General features: G+C 36.1%; 3 protein-coding genes across 4 annotated transcripts; 2 read left to right on the forward strand and 1 right to left on the reverse strand.

Moving 5' to 3' along the window:
- Positions 1-343: 343 nt before the first annotated feature.
- LOC127803954 (cysteine-rich and transmembrane domain-containing protein WIH2-like) lies at positions 344-6,409 on the reverse strand. Its single transcript, XM_052340627.1, has 4 exons — positions 6,251-6,409; positions 5,891-6,149; positions 4,101-4,153; positions 344-605 (listed from the first exon to the last, which is right to left on the reverse strand). The coding sequence occupies exons 1-3, from the start codon at positions 6,378-6,380 to the stop codon at positions 4,105-4,107; spliced, it is 438 nt and encodes a 145-aa protein (XP_052196587.1). The 5' UTR covers positions 6,381-6,409; the 3' UTR covers positions 344-605; positions 4,101-4,104.
- A 4,868-nt stretch (positions 6,410-11,277) lies between these two features.
- On the forward strand, positions 11,278-12,870 carry LOC127803953 (GEM-like protein 5). The gene is made up of 3 exons (XM_052340626.1): positions 11,278-11,942; positions 12,064-12,338; positions 12,453-12,870. Exons 1-3 carry the CDS (start codon positions 11,522-11,524, stop codon positions 12,666-12,668), a joined length of 912 nt encoding a protein of 303 aa, XP_052196586.1. The 5' UTR covers positions 11,278-11,521; the 3' UTR covers positions 12,669-12,870.
- A 1,759-nt stretch (positions 12,871-14,629) lies between these two features.
- Positions 14,630-19,677, forward strand: LOC127803951 (uncharacterized). Of its 2 annotated transcripts, none has more exons than XM_052340621.1 (12): positions 14,630-14,699; positions 14,946-15,210; positions 15,348-15,422; positions 15,559-15,617; positions 15,760-15,895; positions 16,067-16,169; positions 16,289-16,355; positions 16,805-16,903; positions 18,573-18,662; positions 18,779-18,933; positions 19,092-19,193; positions 19,314-19,677. In XM_052340621.1, the coding sequence occupies exons 2-12, from the start codon at positions 15,000-15,002 to the stop codon at positions 19,480-19,482; spliced, it is 1,266 nt and encodes a 421-aa protein (XP_052196581.1). In that variant the 5' UTR covers positions 14,630-14,699; positions 14,946-14,999; the 3' UTR covers positions 19,483-19,677. The 2 variants fall into 2 exon arrangements, with proteins under 2 accessions (XP_052196581.1, XP_052196582.1); XM_052340622.1 differs by having other exon boundaries at positions 14,658-14,780.
- Positions 19,678-21,840: the final 2,163 nt, after the last annotated feature.

A 21,840-nucleotide genomic window follows, 5' to 3' on the forward strand; every position in this document is an offset into this window, starting at 1 on the left:
GCATCTGAGTACTTTTTCACAAATGAACAATAAAAATGCAGATTTTAAGACTCACTAACATTCTACCGGTAAACCAATTGAATCAATGTTCTTAGCTGTGAATTTGAATGCTGAATAGGATTTCAAATTTTTATAGCTAATTGAGAAGAGTCAAGTTATAAATCCCGATTTTCCAATTAAGCCAAATTCAACAATCCATAATTTCTACATAAAGCTACAGTAAAATCTATTTATGGTCATAACTCATAACTATGGATTTTTACTCTATATATGCAAATAGAAATTTCAAGCTTTCTATGAACCATCAATATTCAAACTCTATTAGAGATGGCAAATCAAAATATATAGGAAAGTCAAATTAAACTAAACATAATTCAAATCAAATTAAACTAAACATAATTCAAATCAAATTAAACATAACTACATTCTTCATTATAGTGGGAACTATAATCCCTTTAAAAGCTACATAAAAATACATTCAGACACAAAACTACATACAGGTACACCATTCCACTACTTAATAGAGATCTACTATAATCTCTCTTGCAGTGCTGCCCATTAATTGAGACATTTAACTATGGTATGACTGTAAACGGGTTATTTGTCTGCATAGTAAAAATAAGGTCAATCAGATCACAGTATTCAAGCCACTATATTCAAACACTGGAGCATCAATCAGTACTTAAAAGGTGAAAGAACTAATCAAACCAAATAATAAACAAATCAAAAACTCCAAAATTTCAATATTTCATTTCCTAGACGAAAACACAATTTTACCAGTTAAACTCCAAAATCAAAAGACCCAAAAAAATGCATATGCATGAAGCTTACTACTATACCCTAGTTATTCTTAACATTATAAACAACTCATAATTATTTGATTAGTAATCCAACAAAAAATGTACTCTTATAAATTTATTGAATATTCCTCTTGATTGATGTATGGATGAATATGGTCTGTTAAAAATAAATAATACTAAATTAGTTTCTAACCAAAAATTTGTGCGCTAAGGGAGAAAAAAGGCATTGCTGAAGGACTGCCATGTATGACTTTAGTATTAATAATGTAAAACCCCTTCTATTTTTATCACGCCAACACAAATCAAACATCATTTGGCAATCGTAACTCATAGGGTGTGCTGTTGGACAAAACAAAAACAAATCGGATTCTCAAAATTTTCATCTCAAACTAAAAATGTTTTTCAAAATTAGCAGCTAGCAGTTATCAAAAACAACCCCACTCTGCTTTAATAAAACAAATGTGCCATTGTGATCATTCACAAGCTCGAGAAATTATCTAAATTAACATCAAATAGAACAAAATATTTTCAAGAACATAAAATTCCCCAGTTGCTTAAAAATAAAACAAAAATTATTTTAAGAAAACAGTTAAAAATTTCTCAATTCCAAAATTGTAAAACACATCAACAGCGTAGCGTTAAGTCGACTAAAACTAAAGCAGCATTTACTTGGAGAAGCAGAAGTAACAAAGTGCGGCTGAAGAAGAAAGAGAACAGAGAGACGTCATCAGAGATTGATGAGACGTGGTAGAGAAAGAGACGGTACGGTGGAGAGATGATCTAAACACCGACAATCAAAGAAACTCAACACAAATCTCGCCCATTTACTAACAAAAATCAAGTGAAACAATGTAAAAAATATCTGTTCAAAGATGCACGCAAGAATATCGCTATATTCAGCTCGCCAATTTTGACTAAACACCATTACAGTTAAAAAGGTGATTTTTAACCCTAAAGTAACAAGAGTTATGTTCACCCCGTTAAAAAATGTGAACAAAATTGCATTTGGCTTCTTAAGGAGAAAGACCCACCACCCCTAGTAAAAACTAACCGCCGGGGGGGGGGGGGGGGGGGGGTATGTTTACCCCGTTAAAGGGGGTGAACAAAATCACACTCCTTCCACCACCATCAATCGTCAACATTCAATCATGTCTCCTCTCCTCCTCTACCTCTAGTCTGAAAAGCAAGATAATCCCCAAATTGCTCTCTGCCAATTCTAGTCTCCCTCGATAACTAGGTAGTGGAGCGAGAGAGAAAATTTTGAATATCTTAATCTTTCAAAAAAAAAAACCTCAATTCACCTCTTCTTGTCATAGTTTTTTTATCATATTTGTGCTAATAGTAACTAAAATTCTATTTTTTTCATATAAAAAATATAATTATTATTTTATTGTTATTAAAATTTATAGTACCATTTCCATTTTACTCTTTATTCAAATGACGCAAGTCTATTATTGTCTTTATGTTTCAGAAGAGAATAACGACCATTACGTCACTTTTCTTTTCTTTTTCTTTTTTTTTTGGGGGGGGGCGGTGTCGGTACATCATATACTTTTTTTTTTTTTTGGTCTTTCTCTGATCCTCATAGGGGTGTTAATGGGCTGGACCCCAACTTGTTAAATCTAAACTTGGCCCAAACCCACTTACAAACGGACCGGATATCAATAAACTAGATCCCCTGTATAAATGTGGGGTCAACTGACTCCGCCCCCCCCCCCCCCCCCCCAAAAAAAAAATATATATATATATTTATACTAATACAAATGAAATTAAAAAAAATTAATACAAATTACAAATTATACATCAAAAACAAAATTTTGAAAATTCTTTTTCTTGTATAATTTGTATATTATACAAACAAACAATTTGTCAAAGAAACAAACAACAGATTTAAAACAAACAAATAATTTTGCCAAATTTGAAAATCAAGCGTTTATAAGGATAAAACATAATGCAAAACACACAGACCTTCAATTGTGTCTCCACCAAGAATGTTGAAAAACCTAGTTGGGGATGAATAATTCTTTTCTGTCCCTCCCACTCCTAGGAACCAGGTGGTCAGTGTAGTAGTGAAACCATCCGATACTATGCAACTTCATACAGACCCAAACAGCATAATTGTTATTTATTTATTGGTCGTTACAGTCAACAGTGGCCGCGAGGTACTTCCTCGTTGAACACCCCTCCTGTACTGGCAATACGCAAATGTTGCAATTTAGGGATCACACTTATTTAATTGCTCCTGTTCGAATACATGTGTGTGCGTGTGTGAGAGAACATATTTGGTGCCGTCGTGCTGAGCATATCTGGTGTTGTGTCTTGTGTGCTGGGTTTATCCTGCTCTGTTTCTGTTTAGTGAATCATTGCTGGTTGATTGAATTTTGGTTTATTTTTGATAAGAGTGTACTGTCTAGTTCTTCCATCTCAGTGCATACTGCGCACCAGCTGAAATGGGTCTTGCCCCAAAGTCTCATATGCAATCTTTTCCAAATCCTGTATGAAATTTCTTTAGAATGTTCCGTACATAACTTGGTCGAGCTAGGATCGCACTCAAATCTAGACCACTTTTTTTTTTTTTTTTTTTAATTTTCTGTTATCAAAGTTACAATCAATTCTTAGAAATTCAACAGCAGCAGCGGCTCTTAGCTTTGAAGGTAATAGGCAAAACAAACAATGAGAATCAATTTACCCAATGAAAACTCTTCAATTAATTGACCTTCCTAAGGCTTTTTGTTGCCTTCACAGCAAGTTGACATCTTTGTGCTCAAATTGACACATCTACACTCCAGGGGAGGATGTATATGTATATCATTAAGGAAGATCAATTAGAGAGTTCAAGGTTCTTCATAATTTGGAGGGAAATACACTTTCCAAAATACTCTTTTAACACTGATTAGAGGCTACTGTGCCTATTACTTAAGAAAACTAGCGATCAAATAAACTGTTCAGAGCATCATTTGGGACTTTACACTAACAACAGTAATTAACTAATAATCATAATAAATTACATCCATTCCTCATTTCTTGCCCACGATGAAAACCTTGGAAAGGAAAGAGGCAAGTAATACCGTGCCAAGGACTACCAGGCCAGTGCAAACCATGTCAGTGGCTCATGTTTACCAAATTCAGGAAACAGTAGAATCACACCCAACGACTCCACTAGGAATGATATCGCACATGCATGCCTCATAAAACAGCCTCCTTAAGAACCAAAATATAGAGACTCCAGAAAAATGGCAAGGCCAATAGGTGTAGGAAGCAGATTTACGATCAGCATGAAAATTACAATAAGACACACACCTGCTTAGAAGCAGCATTCCTCCAACACACAGCAGCAACAAAGTGCGGCCAAACTGCAGGTTTTTTTAAAAACCTCAAGTCAATGAGCTATCATATCAAAATAACAAGCTTTAAACAAAATCATGATGCAACGAGGTACTTCGAGCACCTATGCATTTACAAGAACTGAATATAATTAACATGTAATGAACCACAAAACCGGGTGTTCTACATCTTCAGAGAACCAAGTAGTCTTTATAACTGCAGGGTGAAGCTTTCCCTTGGAAGTCACTCAGCAAAGGAAAAAAGAAAAAGTTTCCCTTAGAAATTAAAATTCAATTTTGCTCCCATAGCCCCATAGAAAAAATTCAGGGTAAACATATCTGCTAGTGAAAATTACACCAATATCCAGAAAACACTAGCAAATAATACAAGCATATATCTCCAACATTTTCCCTGCAAATTAAATCCACTAATTCTTATCTTGGCATAATAAACTCTGCACACAACAAATGCCAAAGTAATTTTTTTATGCTGAACTCTCACACTTGTTATAAAGTTAGGGATCAAGGAGAAATTATGCATTTAGTAGTAGTATCATTACTTGTAAAACAAATATATATCAATTCCAAATTTGTTTGATCGGCACACAGAGGGATTCTAAAGGACCTGAATATCTCAATTATTCATTTGTTATACTTGTCGTCAAGATATTTCTATCCAGTCCAAAGTCCTTGCTATTCATTAGTACCATCCTCATGTAAACAAGACCCAACAGCCGTATGCATTGCTGAACTGAATCCATCAAATATCTATCCTGCTATTGTAGGAGTCTCAACACTATTTCCTGCAGAATAGCTGCACATTTAATTGTCATACTATTTACTTGACTTACCTAATAACATAGTGTTGTTTTCAATGCAATAGAAAATATTTTTGAAGGAATCTTAAGTTCTAATGATGATATTGGCAAACATACGTTCATTCCATTGCCACGTTTTAGAACACGTGTCATGCTCCATTGCTGTTGTTCCATGTACTAGAATGATCCATATTCCATGAAGCATAAGTAACAACCTGGTTCACTGCTCTAATACGATCCACGCACATTTTGAGCACTAAAAGTATACTAAACCATAGCTGTTAGAATTTAATCTAGACCTGCCTGTAATATATAAAAGCATATATGTGTTGTAGGCCACCCAGATAACTATCTCACTATCACCATTATGTATTTGAAGTAGAGAAGAGAAGGTTCATTCATCTGAAGATACTGATATGGTATAGATGTTTATAGATTTTCCAGAAGGCAGTAACAAGAAAGTCATTCACCTATTGGCCAATTTCCCTGAAGCAGTTGTTCAACCACCCTTTCTAACATAGTAATAAATCTCTGAGCCTCCAATTTGTTCAAAAATACAGAGGAACCTCCATTTTTTATGTTATCAAAACTTATCGATTAGTCCAAATATAAGGAAACAGCACGAGTCTCATCCATAATATGAAGTACTGATCTAATGGATTCTAAAGAATCTCTATGAGAGATAGTAGTTCGAGAGACGAATAGAATCTTAAGACGATGATGATGATGATGTTGAGATCAAATTTCCCGAAAACTAGAGCCAAAAAATAGTGAATCAGATTTTCCCTTTTGATGTGGGGATTGGCCAGGCCATAGTCAAAATAAAATTATATGAAAAGGGGAAGGAAGGATCCCCGAAAGTTGTTAATTTGGGAAGAGTAGTAAGAGTCAAGAGGGGGAAAGCATTAAAATTCTGGGGAGTTAAAGAGAGGAGAGATGAGAAAGATACCAGCCTCGCAAGAAGGATGTATGATCTTCGTATTGGTACTGTTGGACGTGGTAGACCTGGTAGTGGGGTTGGGGTTGGGGTTGGGGTGGAGGAGGGTAGCCTTGATTGAAGTAGCCTTGATATCCTCCTGCTGGTGGTGGTGGGTAAGGGTATCCTACGGGCGGCGGTGGAGGAGGAGGAGGAGGGTAGCCTTCGTAGGGCGGCGGCGGCGGCGGCGGCGGTGGCGCCGAGGGGGGAGGATATGTTGTTGATCCATACCCTATTAGCACGCAGAGACATAATAATTATGTAAATGAAAAATCCATACGGTTGAAATGGAGGATGGATCGTGGGGGTTGGAGATGAAGTGAATGAAGCTACCTGGTGGAGGGTAGTAGGAGGTCTCCACCTCATGCCTAACCTTCTGATAACTCATATTCTTCTTCTTCCCCTCTCTTGCCACCTGCCGTCCAATGTCAATGCCCCCAACGCGCTGCCTGCCCTGCTCCATCTATTATACAGTCCTTCATTCATATGAGGGAGACACAGACATCTGGATTTCGCAGGTTCAGCCAATCGTTTCACGACACGTCATCCTCCCTTTTAGTCCTTCAGTGATCGAAGAGCTATTCCCTTCAAAAGTAGTTTTTGAGAGTTGACGAGGAGTGGACTAGGTAGGGTTACAAATATTTATTAATTAATTAATATAGGAGGAGCTCAGCTCCAGTGAGGGTGCTAAATATTATTATTATTATTATTATTATTATTATTATTTTGTTTTTAATTAAAATTCCTTGAACCTAGTGGAATCAAAGATAAGTTGAGGCCACAACACACGCCATGATTACTCAAAAATCTAATAATAACGTCAAACCACCCCCAATGTTTACCTTGGAGATGTGCATTGGTCTTAAATGACTATTTGAATGTCGAATTTAACGATCAACACAATGAGAACATGATTATAATAATTTAAATTAAATTATATATCACTGATATATTATTATAAATCAAACATTCGGGATTATTATTATTTGTTAGTTTAATTTTTCCACAATGTCAAAAAGCATAATAAATTGGAGTATTATTTCAATAACTAGTGTGTGTCATTTAGACTTTTGTACATTCACAAACTAACTTCACACTGATAATTGTAACATGACACTGTAATTATGAATTTCAGAATTTTATTTTTCAACATTGTACCTTTTTTTGAATTTTTACTCTAAGATAACTGTGTTGTATTTTTTTAGATTTAAAATAATATTTTCAAAATGAAGAGAAGACATTTTTTGTTCTTAAAATAATGAATATAACAATAAATTTGTTTGTAATGGGCAAACATTTTGATTGGAATATACGAGTGATCTACAAAAAAAAAAAAAAAAAATTAGTTAAGAGGCATAAGTGACTTTTCGTGCGAACTCTCCAATACTTAAATCAATATCTTAGTTTGAGTGTAGAATGCAGAGAAAGTAAAAACTATAATCAGTATAAAGTTCTGAATATATCTTATTGGAGAATTCTTCTATTTATAAAGATAATAATATATTTTTTAACAACACATATCGGATGCCTTTTCAAATTTGTAAACAAGCACATCAAAAATAAGTTTGACTTATTCTTCATGGTATTTCATGAATAATATCTAGATATTAGATCTCTCGATATTTGTATTATTTTGGAAGGATTTCTTGTATTGTTGGGAAAGAGTTCTGAGTTTGGGTAGCTCATGAGAGTTTCTTAAGCAAGAGTCTTCTTATGATTGAGTGATTTATAAATTCTCTCAAAAGATTCACTTAGTGACGTCGGAGAAAACTTCCAAGAAAGGTTACTCGAGGCTCTCAATTTAAAGTCAATTAGGTGCTTGGTCTCTCAATCACTCTAATTTTTCGATCTCTTAATAGAGTTGTGAGTCTCTTTCTTTTGGCTTGGACTTATCATTGGACATAATAGATGGAATGAGAAGAAAAAAGAGAGAGAGAGACATAATATTCATGTAATCCTACTCTAAAAATATATACATTAGCTTTTAATGAGGTATTTATAATTAAAAGTTCATACTTTAAAAAATAATAATAATTTATAATTAGATACTTGGTAAAAAGTCGTAAGATATTTTTAGAATAAAATTAAAAGAACTGGTTATAATAATAATAATAATGGTGCTATTATTCTGATTTAATATTTTGCTAATTGCGCTCCATTATATTATTATATATATAGTAAAATCACACCATAACAGAATATGATTAGTACTTGTAGTAGAGTGAAATAGCATAACAGTAAAGTGAACTAGCATCCGTCAAACTAATTTATTAAGGGATCACTTGTTAAAATGAGTAAGATAAGGTGGTATCAAGATAAGATTGAGATATTTTCTGATCAAGATATGGAATGATCAAGATAAGATCGGGAAGTATTTCAAGATTTCTATCAGACTATTTGTTAAATTTTTTAGAATCCACTGATAATTGTATTTTTTCTTTCCATGTATTTGTTAATCCATATGATAAGCGCTAAGATAAGGGTTTTTTTTTACCAAAATATCCCTGTTATCAAATTTATAATTAAAATAGTATTTTATGATTAATATGAATTGTCAAAAAAATTAAGATTAAAATTAAAAATAATATTTTATTTTTCAAATTCATGTCCAAAAATAAATTTAAAAAGAGTTAAATAAAATCTATATAGAGAGAGAAATTTAAATTTTAAAAATCAATGAAATGAATAATGTCTTTTTAAATTTAAAAATTACCAAAACATATAATAATTTAAAAATATATTAAAAAATATTAATTATAAGAGTTAAATAAATAAATTTTTTTAATAAATTTAAATCTTTAAAATGCACTAAATAGCATTAATTATCTTATAAGGGGTAGATAAGTAATTCAGCTTTATCTTGAAAGAGCAAGATAAATTTATTCAAAAAAAATGTCGGATAAATTTATCTTGAAAGGGGGAGATAAGAGGTCACGTGAGGCCTTTTTCAGAAATGATCAAATAAAATTAACAAACACGTTAGAAATATCAAACATCTGAAATGCTTCCCATATCTAACTTTTTCTGCTCTTATCTTGATTAACAAACATCTCCCCTAATAGGATGCAGCAGCAGCAGGGAAAGAGATGAGCGGCGGCGGTGGAACTGGAAGAAGAGGAGACTTTTGTGGGAATGGGCGAAAGGCAAGGTAGGTGGAACCGTGGAAGTGGGGGCGCCGGGTGGATTTGGGATGTATCTATCCATTTTCTCTGTTAGACTATTATCAATTATCTAGAAGAAACTGAAGGCGTGGGCGGAGACAAAAGCAAAGCAAGACGCGGTTAAGCAACACTGACTGGCTGGCTGCTCAACATGATTTATTTTAAATTTAAATTTAAATAAAAGCAGCCAAACTATCTTTTCACGCCCACTCACAATTTTTATATATTTTATTAAAACTTTATTATATCAACCATTTACTTACGCCATCTCCAACACAGGCAAAATTTCCTCCCTAACTCAAATTTTGAGAAAATCGCTAAATACCTCTCTAACGAGCCTCTCTGTCCAGCTATTTTCTCCGAAGCTTCAAAAGACTCTTTAGAGTTGAGGAATAATTTTTTACTGCCTACATTTCTCCAACTACTATATGTGAGGTTTAAAGAAGACTCTAACGGCTCTTTGCAGCATTTGAAAGTTGAAGAAAAGGCCGGCGAGGAGCAATAGCTGCGACTTCGGCAAGGAGCAGTGAAAAAGGCGGCCGCAAGGAGCACTAGCGAGGAGCAGCAAAAGCGGCGACGACTCTCTTCTCTAGCATCCAACGACTCCCTCTTCAAACTGAGTTTATATTATGTATTTTATATAAATTTTGTATATATTAAAGTATTGAGTTTTAATTATATTTGATTATTTTGTGTATTTGATTATATATTTGTTTGTATCCGAATATTTGCTTATTTTGTGAATTCAATTATACATTTATTTGTATGTAAATATTTGATTATATATTTATTTGTATGCGAATATTTGATTATCAAATGTATTTGATTATATATAAAAATTACAAATGAGATAAAATAAATAGAATTAAAATTTGTTTCTTTTGGCCCAGAAGGATAGTTGGACGTGAGCTCACAATGGAATGGATTCTAATGGTTGATTCGTCAAGGGTGGTTGACACCTACAAGGACTTTGATGCTCTAATAAGTAAAAAAATAAATTGACAAAGTATCATTAGGCTAAATAATAACATATATTGACTCTAAGGAGAGTTGATTTATATAGAATGAAGGGAGACTTTCCTGCATGCATGCGTTGTGCATTTGCGAGGTAATAAGACTAGATATCCTGCACGGGAGCTTCTTGATGGCGGCATGGTGCCAATGAGACTATTATTAATGTGGATGAGATTTGCCATTAATGGAGATGAAATTTACTATAAATGAGGAGAGGATCTTGAGTGGACGCGGGAGTATCCAGTATGCGGCTATAATGATATTGTTGTAGGCTGACGTAGGGCCAGGATTGGGCTACGGGTTGGGGACCGAAACTCGGCTATGGGCTAAGGGTCAAAACTTGGCCGATACGATCCAAAATTTATTAACAAATAAGTGGGATAGAGAGGAGAATGTGAAGTGTGGTTGGAGCATGTATAGTTTTTCAGGTAAAATTAAAATAAAAAATAAATTAATTATAATATAATAGAGAGTAAAAATTAAAATGGGGAGGAGGGTTGGAAATTGCCATATATCTAAATCCTATGACCGTCCCAACTGCAACATGGACTCACTCACAAAATAACATTCCATTGTTATTATTATTATTTGATTATTTGAGTTGACCATACAACTAAATCATTTTGGATCGTGTTATTTGTATAGAAAAGGGTTTATAGAACCCTTTACAGGGTGATATATCGCGATATATCATATTTTTGTTCACTCTCTTCTCTCTCTCTCCCCTCTCTTTCCCTGTCGCCTCGTCCTTGTCTATTCTCGTTGCTGCCTTGCCTCCTCTCGTTGCTGCAATCTCATCGTCTCTCGTCGCTTTGCCTCTGCCACCTTACCGCCTTGTCTCTTCTCGTTGCCTCGTCTCTGTCTTTTCTCGTCGTCTTGTCTCAGCACCGCTGCATCCTTTAACAACCGATAATCACCCAAACTAACCGATAATGCAACAAGCAACAATGGCCATGGAGAGGGCGAGATTGAGAGATAGACAAAGGAGAGAGAGAGTGTGTGTTTAAGGTTTTTGAGTTTGGGTTATTTCTTGTATGGATAAATTGATTATTTTATTATTCTATAAAGCATTTTATACACTGAGTTCTGTACAAATAACATTATACATCATTTTATACTCGCTGGCTGGCTGGCTGGATGGACCCTAATCCTTCCGCGTTCAGCGACTCTTCCTTTCTTTCTTTGTTGTAAGGACCGAAAAATGAAGCCAAGTAAATTGACTAACATTTAATAGCGCATCTCGATGGAGGTTCATCAGGTCCCTTCCAATCCCATTCCATTTCCTGCTTCCCATCTTCTTGTATATTTATTAAGCTCTCCTTGTAGGCAGGGGCAGGGCAGTCCTACGGCTACAAACAGAAAGCACTGTAAAGAAAAATATTTATTCTCCTAATTTTCTGCTTCTCCTCCTCCTTCTCCTCCAGCCACCATGGCCAGCGACGCCCAAGAATCCACATCTCAATACCCTTCGGCCTTGTCCCAACCACCACCACCCAGCGGCCAAGCAACTCCTCCTCCTCAATATCAAACTGCAGAGGCAGAGGCAGGCGCAGGGGCGGGGGCTTCTTCCTCCTCCTCTTCCTCATCAACATCCTACCAATACCATGAAAACTCCGACTCCAAGTGGGGGACTCTTGTCATGGGGGCACCTGCCGTCCCCACTGGCAAGCCCGGTAACCAAAAGGCAGCTCTGTGGAGTGCCGCCGACGTTAAACCCTACTACCACCACCATCCCTACCTTCAATACGACCCTATCGACAGGACCCCCACCACCAGTCCCATGGAATCTATCCTCCAAAAGTTCAATACCCAGAAGGCTAAGGGCACCGCCCGCGACATCTGGCACAACCGTAAGTACGCATACCCATACCCATATCCATATACCTATTATATACCTCTCAAAGTTAAGAACTTCCCGTGTACTTGGTATTGAAATCCATCTATATATATATATCTTGATTTGAATCACAGTGAAATTGGGGCCATCCGTATCGGGAGCAGCTTGGGATAAAGTGAACCTCACCGCCAAAGCAATTACAGGAGGCGGCTTTGAATCTTTGTTCAAGCAGACTTTCGCAACCTTCCCAAATGAAAAGCTCAAGAAAACGTTTGCCTGTTACCTGTCCACCACCACTGGTCCCGTCGCCGGAACCATCTATCTGTCCAACGTTCATGTAGCCTTTTGCAGCGATCAACCCCTATCCTTCACTGGCCCGTCCGGCCAAGAGACATGGAGCTATTACAAGGTAATTTTACTTATGGTTTCCAAATTAATTAAATTCAATTTATAATATACACGAACACATAATTATAATAAATAATATATACTGATTGATTGATGGGCGGGCGGGAATAAGTAGGTTATGGTGCCTTTGGGGAAGATCGTGACCATCAACCCAGTAGTGATGAGGGAAAATCCGTCGGAGAAGTATCTGCAGATCGTGACGGTGGACGGCCATGATTTCTGGTTCATGGGCTTCGTCAATTATGAGAAAGCAACTCGTCATATCTCCGAAAGCCTTGGCAGCTTTGTAGCACCTGGAATCGCAGTGGAACGCTTTGCTGGGAACGCCTAGCAGCAGCTGCGTGCTTCAGACTCGGACACACACCCACAGTGCTCCCAATCCTCCCTTTATGTATTATTGTATTGTATTAATGTATTTTGATTTCCACTCAACACAGTCACACGCACACACACAGAGAGCATTTGTTGCTATATATGCTGATTTTTTTTTCCAGGATTATCAAGTATTTTAGCCGTCGCTCAAGTTTCTTTTCTTTTTGGGAACATTGATGCATGGATGAAAAATAACGAGATTTGGTTCAACAGATGCCGCCCGCGTTATCCACAGCACAGGGAAAGAGGTTCAGCCAGCCAACCAACCTCTAGCATTTGGAATTCAATTCAAGCTAGCTAATTAATTAATTAATATATAATGATGCAGTCTCAACTCTCTCAATCAATCTGTCAAAAATATCAGTCCCCAGATAAAGCAAAGCAAAGCAGCACGCATGTGGTTGTGATTCTGATTCATATAGACTAGTAAAGCAACAGACTGTTTGTTGCCATTTTTGAGAGAGAGAGAGAGAGAGAGAGGGAGACTTGTTTTGAGTGCATTTTTTTTGGTATTTCCAAAGTATTGAGGAGGATGTTTTAACAAGAGGGGAGAGGGGAGATAGAAGAATTTTTTGATCAAATACGAGAGCATGTGGAGCGGTGGAGATAGCACATGAATACATATGGCGTGAGAATTGGGATTTAGGTTTTTGAGGGGGAAAAAAATGGTATTACATACATGGAAATGTTATTTTAAATATTTACATTTACTTGTGATATTATTATAATATTTGTATATTAATGTATTATATTTTGTATTACAAATATTAGAATGGAATGAACGATGTGATGAATGGCAGCAGCGGGTGATTCGTATCTTGTGTGAATGGGAGCAGTAGGTGACACAGTTGTGGCTAAGACTGTTGGATTGATAAGTAGCCCTCCCTTCATCAAAAAGTCAAAAAAGGCGATGCGTGCATCATCCGCTGCTGAATTCATGTTCAATTCTACGCGCTGAGAAGAAAAAGGAGGAGAAGAGTAGTAGTAGTAGTAGTAATAGTAGTAGGATGGAAGAGTCGAAAAGTAGTAGCTAGCTAGATGTAAAAAGAGTGAGTATATTTATTAATTAATGGTGTATAATTAGTTAACTAATGGTGTATTGGTTAACTTGGGAGTTGTAAGCTACGCGCTATCCTAGAAGCAAGCAAGCAGGCAGAGGCAGGCTGGCAGCCGTACTGGGAGTTGAGTTGAATAGGGGTTGCCATTATGCCAGCTGCTTCTGCTTCTGCTTCACAAAGCAAGCAAGCAAGCAGCCTGTCTCGTCGATACCGCGCTTTCTGCCTTACACATTGATTGATATTACATAAGAAGGTGGATTCCCAAATTCATTTATTAGTATTAGTGTTTTATTATAAGTTCATATTTAATTTTTAATGCAACTACCACTATCCGTCTAGTCTATATAACATTATTATTATTATAATAAATGAAATCAATAATAATAAGTAATTAGGGTAGGTGCTAATTAAAGAAGAAGATGCACGCATTCGGAAATGGGGATTTTTTTTTTTTTTAATTAAAGTTAAGAGTTAAATTGAAATGGGGATTAATAGACGCGTCTACTGCTCAGTGTTTTGGAGATGCCATTACAACGCTCATGTCATGTCATGTGTGTGCTATTTTTTCAAACAAATCAAGTTTAACACAAATTAATTAATATTCACTGAAAATATCACAAATAAATTCATTACGAAATTGGGATCTTGGAATTTGGAAATGTGCATTATACATGCCTTAATTTGCGCGCGCACCCCCCTCTTCCACTTCATCATCGGCATCGGTGAGACCAATTGTTTCTCGTCCTACGCATTGGCCATGTGAGTCCATTTCTCGGTCCCAGGGACCTCTCTCTCTCTCTCTCTCTCTCTCTCATTTATTTTTCTTTTTTCATAATTATATATATATGTGTGGCCATGTTACGTTTTCAACATCATCCTTAATCCATCGCGGAAGCTTCATCCTTTCTCTCTTCGTCCTGTCAGATAAACCAGTAAGCGTTTCCCCACTCTGCCGCTCAGAACAAACAGAACATGCACGCTTTAACTGTTGCTACCTTCCGCCAATATTTTAGGTTCCCTTGTTATTATTAACTCTCTTAACCAACAACTACGCACTGTTCCCTTTCTCAATTATTGCTTTGCTTGTTTGGAGCTCAGATTTGATTTCTCTTCTGTCTTTGCTAGCTAGCTTCATGCCCATTTCGATGTGATCCATCCATCCATGTATATTTATGTAGGATCGATGCTACATTGCCAACGAGTGAGTCCCCTTCCCTGCAACAACGACCGATATGGGGTGCACACCTTCTGTGTCTGCGCTTGCAAGAAAGAAAAACAGCAACAAGTCCTCCAATATCCCCGAAATTGCAATATTTGTCCCCTCCATGCGTGTCCCGCTCCAATCTGATCTTCAGAGGCCGCTCAGAGGTCTAATTCCCAAACATCTCGCAGACAGAATTGTTTCTCTTCGCAACCGGATTGTCTTCATTGCAGAGGACACTGGTGCGCTCGCTCGCTTTCTAATGAATTATGTATAAGCTCTCAATATTATCGATCGATCCCTAGCTAACCTCCCCCAAACACACACACGTACGTATATATACATTTATCTGATGCGGATTTCTAGCTATTTTCTGCAGGGGGATCTGCTGTTACTGAATTACAGAGAGCAATGGAGGATTACTTGCCTCTTCTACTTGGCCTCACCAAGATAGGTTTCTCTCTCCCTCTCTCTCTCTCTCCCACACACACACATACACTAAATTTAAATACTTTTATATTAATGTGCTTCCCGCGCTCTTGCTTTGTGCCCTAACAATTGGAATGACGCATGCTTGTATTAATTTACAGATCATAGTTTTCAACCAGTACTGGAGTTTAAATGGAAAATTTTGGAGGATGGGCGACAAGTAAGCATTTTCCAAACTAATTAATTAGGAAATATTACTCTATCTTGTCTGTAATTAGCTTTTTCATTAATTGCTGCTGCGCCTGCGCGCGCGTAATTTGGTTATACACAAATCATGAGGATTTTGATGAACGAACGTGCAGGAAGTTTGCGTTGCCAATTGCTGGTTTGAGATACTGTGTGTCATCCACATGATGGCAATGTTGACATTGACAGAGGCAAATTCCATGCTGATTCCTAAACACCGCTTGGGTTCTTCTGAAAGACTCGTATCTGCAGGTTCCCCATTCCTCTCTCATCTTAATGCACCAGCTCCAGATCTAAATCCATGCATATTTTAACTGTTAATATATATTTAGCTATTTGCTCATGCTGTTCCAAGTTTTCTGTAATATATATATATATATATACACTATATAGTTTATTAATTTAATTTGTTCTCTAGTCTAGATTGCGATTGCATGAGGGATGCTGTTGATTTACTGCTCAAGGCATCCGGTTACTTGGAATTTTGTGTTCGGAATGTTCTTGTTCGGTTGCCACATGATATTAAGTATGTATGATTGTCATAAGTGATACTTGGAAACTTATCCATCTTTATGCTTCCACTTCTGTTTTGTTTTGGTCCTCATAATTACCGGACAAAAAATTCATGTGTTCATCCTCTTCCAGGCAGAGGTTCCCAGAAGACCTGCAGGAGGGTGTATTGGAGGCGGTTTCCATTCAAGCACTAGGCCAGGTATGCATACACACACATACATATACATACAAAAGGTCCTTTTTTTTTTTTTTCCTGTTACACAAAATTCTACTACAAACATGACCTGGCTAATTTACATTTATTTATTTAAAAAAGACAAAATCCAATAAAATTCTATACAAAATTTCGGTAATAAAATAACTTTGTTTACTTGAATACTGCAAGTGGCTTTAACCCATTTCTCAATCATTTTCATAAAGAATGAAGGAAAAAGACACCATTAATTTCCGGGTCAGGAGTGGCTTTGAATTATAAGAAGTCTGCAGAAAAAGGGCGTCTCCAGTGAAGGAAGCCCCCCGCTTTGCATGTGATTTTGATCCTCGATATCGAGTGCACAATTAGCAACCAGAGGCTGGGGCGTATTTATTAGCATCTCAGTGATCATTGAAATCTTCTGATACTCTTACTTTTATATATGACAAATTCAGGGAACTGAAATACAGCTTGGTCTAGCTGCAGAAAGTCAATATGCTACCTTACCTGTGAAGAGGAGGTTGGCATGTGAACAGCTGAGCTACTATGGGCAGGTATAGAATTAGTGTGATCTATAGTTTTATGTTGCCTGCCTAATTAATATTATTAATTCTCCCTTACCGTCACCTTTTGCTACTATTTCTCAAATTTCATACCCTGGAAATTCTTCCAGTATTGGTTGATTTATGATGTGGTACTGATATCGTGAATACAGGATTTCTTCCAGTTATGGTATTTTGCTGAGACAACTCAGTATTTGCCAAAGCTTTGGATTTCCTGCAGCTTTTAGCTTCTTCTTCTTTATTTATTTATTTATTTTTAAGAAAAATCTAGAGAGCTGAAACGCGTGGCTTACTTTTTGAACATGAGATTACTGTTCTTGGTTTCATTTTGCTTCAAGTCCATGTATATTTTCATCTCTATATGTCTACATGTAACTTGTGCTAGTATATGCGTAGTGTATGAAGAGAACAACCAAATATGAGTTTCTTCTTGACAGAATAAGGGCTAGTTTGGCTATGCCGTTTGGCCGCTTATAAGTTATGAATAGTTTATAAGCTATAAAGCTTATAAGCTGTCAAACGTTTTGCAATTACATATATTACAAACTCAAACAGCTTAAAAGTTATATAACTTAAACACTATTTTAACAGCTTTTTGAGAAACTACTCCCCCTCAGCTTTTGCAAAAAGCTACTAAAATAAAAGCTGACTTGACCCTTCAAATTACCTATTTACCCTCAACCAAAACATCAATTTCCAACCCAATCCTTCTTCTTCAACCCTCTGCAATCAATTTCTGGCTGCCAGCCCGCCATTGTTGCCAGTCATCCGTCGCCATCCACCTTGTCATCACCCCTACCGTCGCCTCCAGCTCCTCCATCGCCGTCAGCTGCTGTCTCCAGCTCCACCGTCGCTGGTAGCTACCGCCTCAAACCCATCCCTGTCCCCATCGGCCACCGCCTCTAGCCTAAATCGCCGTCGACCGCAGCCTCAATCGCCGCCCGCGCCTCCATCCTCGGGCTGCCTGATCGCTGTGTATATATATATATATTATTGTATATAATATTAATTTAATGATAATATATTGAAAGAAAAAAATAAAAAATGTATATATATTGTATTAATATATTTTTAATAATTATATATAATTTATTAATATTTAATGATAAAATTTTACATCATTTAACAATATATCTATTTTTGTCTTTTTATCTAGTTGTAATAGTTTATCAACTCTTTCAAACCAAGTACATAACTATTAACTAATAGCTTAAAAGTACATTTATCCAAACACATTATTAGTTTAAACGCTATTACCAGCTTAAACGCTATCTAGATTAAAAGCTACAAAAATAAAAGCCTAGCCAAACTAAGCCTAAGAGTCAATTAAATTAGGGTCTTTTTTGCTTAGAACATTATACAGAAGGAAATTATCATATTTCTACGAGTTCAGGTTTTTTATATAGATGTTAGAGAGCCCAATATATAGAAGGTTGAGATCTTTCATTAAGATGGATTCTGTTTCTCAGCCTCTTTTATGTTCTTGTATTTCATGTTTGTTACGAAGTTAATGTTCAATGGTCCTCCTTATATTATAAATGGGGCAGTTTTCTGCCTGCAAGTGTCATTATTGATCGTTTGTTTGTTCAAATTTCCTTGCTAGGTATCAATCATTGGAAATTCTCACACGTTGTATTATGTGATCTTTTTTTGTCTTCAGGCTCATTACTGTTTGTCAGAATGTGGCATGGGCAATGGATATGGAAACAAGCATCTGTTGTTCATCAAATGGAAATATCTTGAAGCAAAGGTCTTGATCATTATCAATCTTCATTACTAACTAGATTTCAAGAATTTCTCTCTTCCCAGAAGAAGCTTTTGCAACCCAAGGATTCTAATTAATCATCACTTGACATTATATATCAGGCTGCAGCTTACTACTATCATGGCTTGATCGTGGACAAAGGTAGTGAACCATCCTGTCATGTTAGTGCCGTGTGTTGCTTTCTAGCTGCAGAAGAACTACTTTCAGAAAGCAAGAAGGCCTGCTTAAGCTTTTGTCTTGCAGTTCCAGTTACGAGGTTGGTTTTGGATTTGTTTTTACAGTGCGTGTGTGGTGCATGCACATTGATTATAAGAAGATTTTATTTTCCTTTTTCTTTTTCCCCCCTTACGGCTGCTATATATACTGATGAGAAGATGGTTTATTTTTGTTCCTCTTGATTGATCTTCCGGGAAGGGCTCCTCCACTCTGGGGTGTGATGAAGCATTTAAGTAAGAAAATTCCAGAGGTAGCATCAAAGAAGTCCCAGGTGCACGGCCACCTTTTAGATCAAGAAAAGTAAGTTAAAGGAGTTGCTTCTTCTAATATAATTACACTCTCACGTTCCCTAGTGAAATATATACGACTGCGAAGTAAAAGGGAGTTAATTTAGCATTACATGCCACGGACATGATGCAGGGGACTCCAAGTGTTACCTGATCTTCCGGAGTTTCAGCTGTCACTGAGGCCGGACGACTACCAATTGCCAGAGATGGATTCAGCATGGGGAGGTGAAGAGTGGGAAATCCCTACTCAACCTCTAAAAGACCATCTTAAAGATTGGGAATTAGATGAGACGGAGAATTGAATGTCACAATATTGTCCGATTTCTTCCCAATTGGATAAGTGCATTATAGAAAAGAGAAAACGCGCGTGCACTTTGCAACAGGTTGCAAAATTAACATTCTTGTTGTATAACCCCCAAAAGGTAAACGCTTGTTTATTATAAAATCCTGCAACTCCTTTTTCCGGAATGGTAATAAATAAATATTATGTCAAAATCAAATTACATGGATAGCTAGCTGAACAGAAGAGAGAGGTAAACCCAAAAACAGGTGAGAGCATGCATGTTGCCTTAACTTGCAGATGCCCAAATATTACTTTAGCCATTTGAATTCTTCCTCTTATTCTAGCCTTCAATTGAGAAAATATGAATATTCGGTGTAGCATGTGACAATTGGAAAAAAAACAAAATTAAGTGACTAAATAAATAGCAGGCACACATGATAGGGACAGGCTAGCATTAAGCTACTGTATTTTATTTTGAGTTTTGTTAATAATCATCTTTAGATAGCGCTGGCGTTATGCCATAATAAAATTATCAAAATGTCATTACCTATTCTAAATTTAAATCCATAACATGATGATATATTGACATTTTTTTTTTTTTTGGGCTCTCATCTAGATTCAAAAGAGTAATTCGGATATAATTTCCGGATCCTAATATAAGATTTAAGTTAGATCTAATATATCTATCTCTATTCAAATTCAAATTATAAATTTTATTACCTGATAAAAAATTAATCCCGAGAATTCAAAACCTCAACCATCTTGATACTAATCATAAATATCTCATTTTCTTCTGTCCATGTAAAGGAAAAAGCTCCACAAGTAAAATTATTTTATTGTAAGCTCTTCATTTTGATTTTTTTTTTTAATTTCATTATTGACTTGAATATTAAATGCCATATTGCGAGACACCTAACTCTCTCTCTTTCATGTAGTTTCAAGGAGTTAATCTTGAGATATAAATCTTAATACAAGATATGATGATCAGTGTTGCCTCTTATTATTAATTTATTAAAGAATATTAATATATTTTTATTTTTGACATTTGAATACTTTTATTAGTTGGTAAGAAAATGTAAAATAAAATACATTTATTATGAATTACTAAAAATATTTAATATATCTTAATAAATATATCCTAAAAACAGATAGGAAGTAAAACCTTTTTATTGTTACTGCAAATTGTAAAGTTAAGGATGGTTAAGCAATCTAGAACTGGAAGCGCTTGCGCTGCCTACTTACCAAATATGTGATTATTATTATTATTATTTATTTATTGGTTGATTCCATCCTTGCTTTCCAGTTCCCATGGCCAGGCCACCCACCAAACTTGATGTACTACTGACTGACTGACTGACTGCAAAATGAGTAGATTATTATTTTTTCATTGGATACAATAATACAAGCATTTAGTCCGTCTCAGTTGAATTGCGCCGTTATTTTGTCAAATTGAAATTGGTGACGGTCACGGTGACAAAATAAAAAATAGTGGTATAAAAGTCAAGGTCAAAGTCAAAGGTGGCTAGCTAGCTAGATCTCTTTCTTTCTGTCTGGCCCCAAATCCAATTTCGCTATCAACTTAACAACCAATCACTCACTCAGTCACTCCGCGACTCTCAATTTTTAATTCAATTATTATTCGCTCCGACCCAAAACGTTATTTATTCATTGGATTGGCTCTCACATACGATACGATACGATACGATATGATACGAAAGAGTGGGTCTCCTCCCCCTTTGGCACTTTGTGTTCTTATTATTCCTTTGAGAAGAAAGGAAAGGATTACGTGCCAACTGCGTATCCAACACAAATTCCACACCAAAACCAAAAACAAACAAAAAACAAAATCAGATACTCAAACCACACACGCAAAAGTACTATCTGTCCTATGCTTTTCAAAGCTGGGGGTGTGTGTGAATCACGTAATTTTTTTTTTGTTTTGGCGTTTTCGATGTTTTTATTTTTGAGATGTTAACAAACGTTTTAGATTATTTTTATAATTTTATTTTTTTTATAACCATTTTAACATATTAAAAAAATATTAAATACGCATTTTTTATTTAGTAATGCATTTTCATTTATGAAACTATTTATTATACATATTTTTCACACCACTTCTTATAGACTAGACTCAGTCCAAAAGATTGACCCAATCAACTAAAGTCCAACAGACCTAGCTGAGCTCATATATCGTTGAAATCCGAGTTCAAATCGTGGGACTAAATGAGTTCTCAATAAGGCTTTCAACGAGCTCTTAGCGATATACTCAATGAGCTCTCAGTAATATTTTAAATTCGCTAGCCTAACCGATCAACTCCACCGATCAAACTATTCAGCTCGCATAACAACATTACTGTTGAATAATCGAAGATAGGGA

The sequence above is a fragment of the Diospyros lotus genome, chromosome 6 (assembly GCF_014633365.1).
Source record: "Diospyros lotus cultivar Yz01 chromosome 6, ASM1463336v1, whole genome shotgun sequence".
NCBI classification, from domain to species: Eukaryota; Viridiplantae; Streptophyta; class Magnoliopsida; order Ericales; family Ebenaceae; genus Diospyros; species Diospyros lotus.

Coding starts and splice junctions, on each gene's coding strand:
- LOC127803953 (XM_052340626.1), top strand. CDS start 11,522: ATGGCCAGCGACGCCCAAGAATCCACATCTCAATACCCTTCGGCCTTG. Junction 11,943..12,063: donor CCGCGACATCTGGCACAACC/GTAAGTACGCAT, acceptor TTTGAATCACAG/TGAAATTGGGGCCATCCGTA. Junction 12,339..12,452: donor AGACATGGAGCTATTACAAG/GTAATTTTACTT, acceptor GGGAATAAGTAG/GTTATGGTGCCTTTGGGGAA.
- LOC127803954 (XM_052340627.1), bottom strand. CDS start 6,380: ATGGAGCAGGGCAGGCAGCGCGTTGGGGGCATTGACATTGGACGGCAG. Junction 6,150..6,250: donor CTCCTACTACCCTCCACCAG/GTAGCTTCATTC, acceptor GCGTGCTAATAG/GGTATGGATCAACAACATAT. Junction 4,154..5,890: donor ACATCCTTCTTGCGAGGCTG/GTATCTTTCTCA, acceptor AAAAACCTGCAG/TTTGGCCGCACTTTGTTGCT.
- LOC127803951 (XM_052340621.1), top strand. CDS start 15,000: ATGGGGTGCACACCTTCTGTGTCTGCGCTTGCAAGAAAGAAAAACAGC. Junction 16,170..16,288: donor CGGTTGCCACATGATATTAA/GTATGTATGATT, acceptor ATCCTCTTCCAG/GCAGAGGTTCCCAGAAGACC. Junction 19,194..19,313: donor CACCTTTTAGATCAAGAAAA/GTAAGTTAAAGG, acceptor GACATGATGCAG/GGGACTCCAAGTGTTACCTG.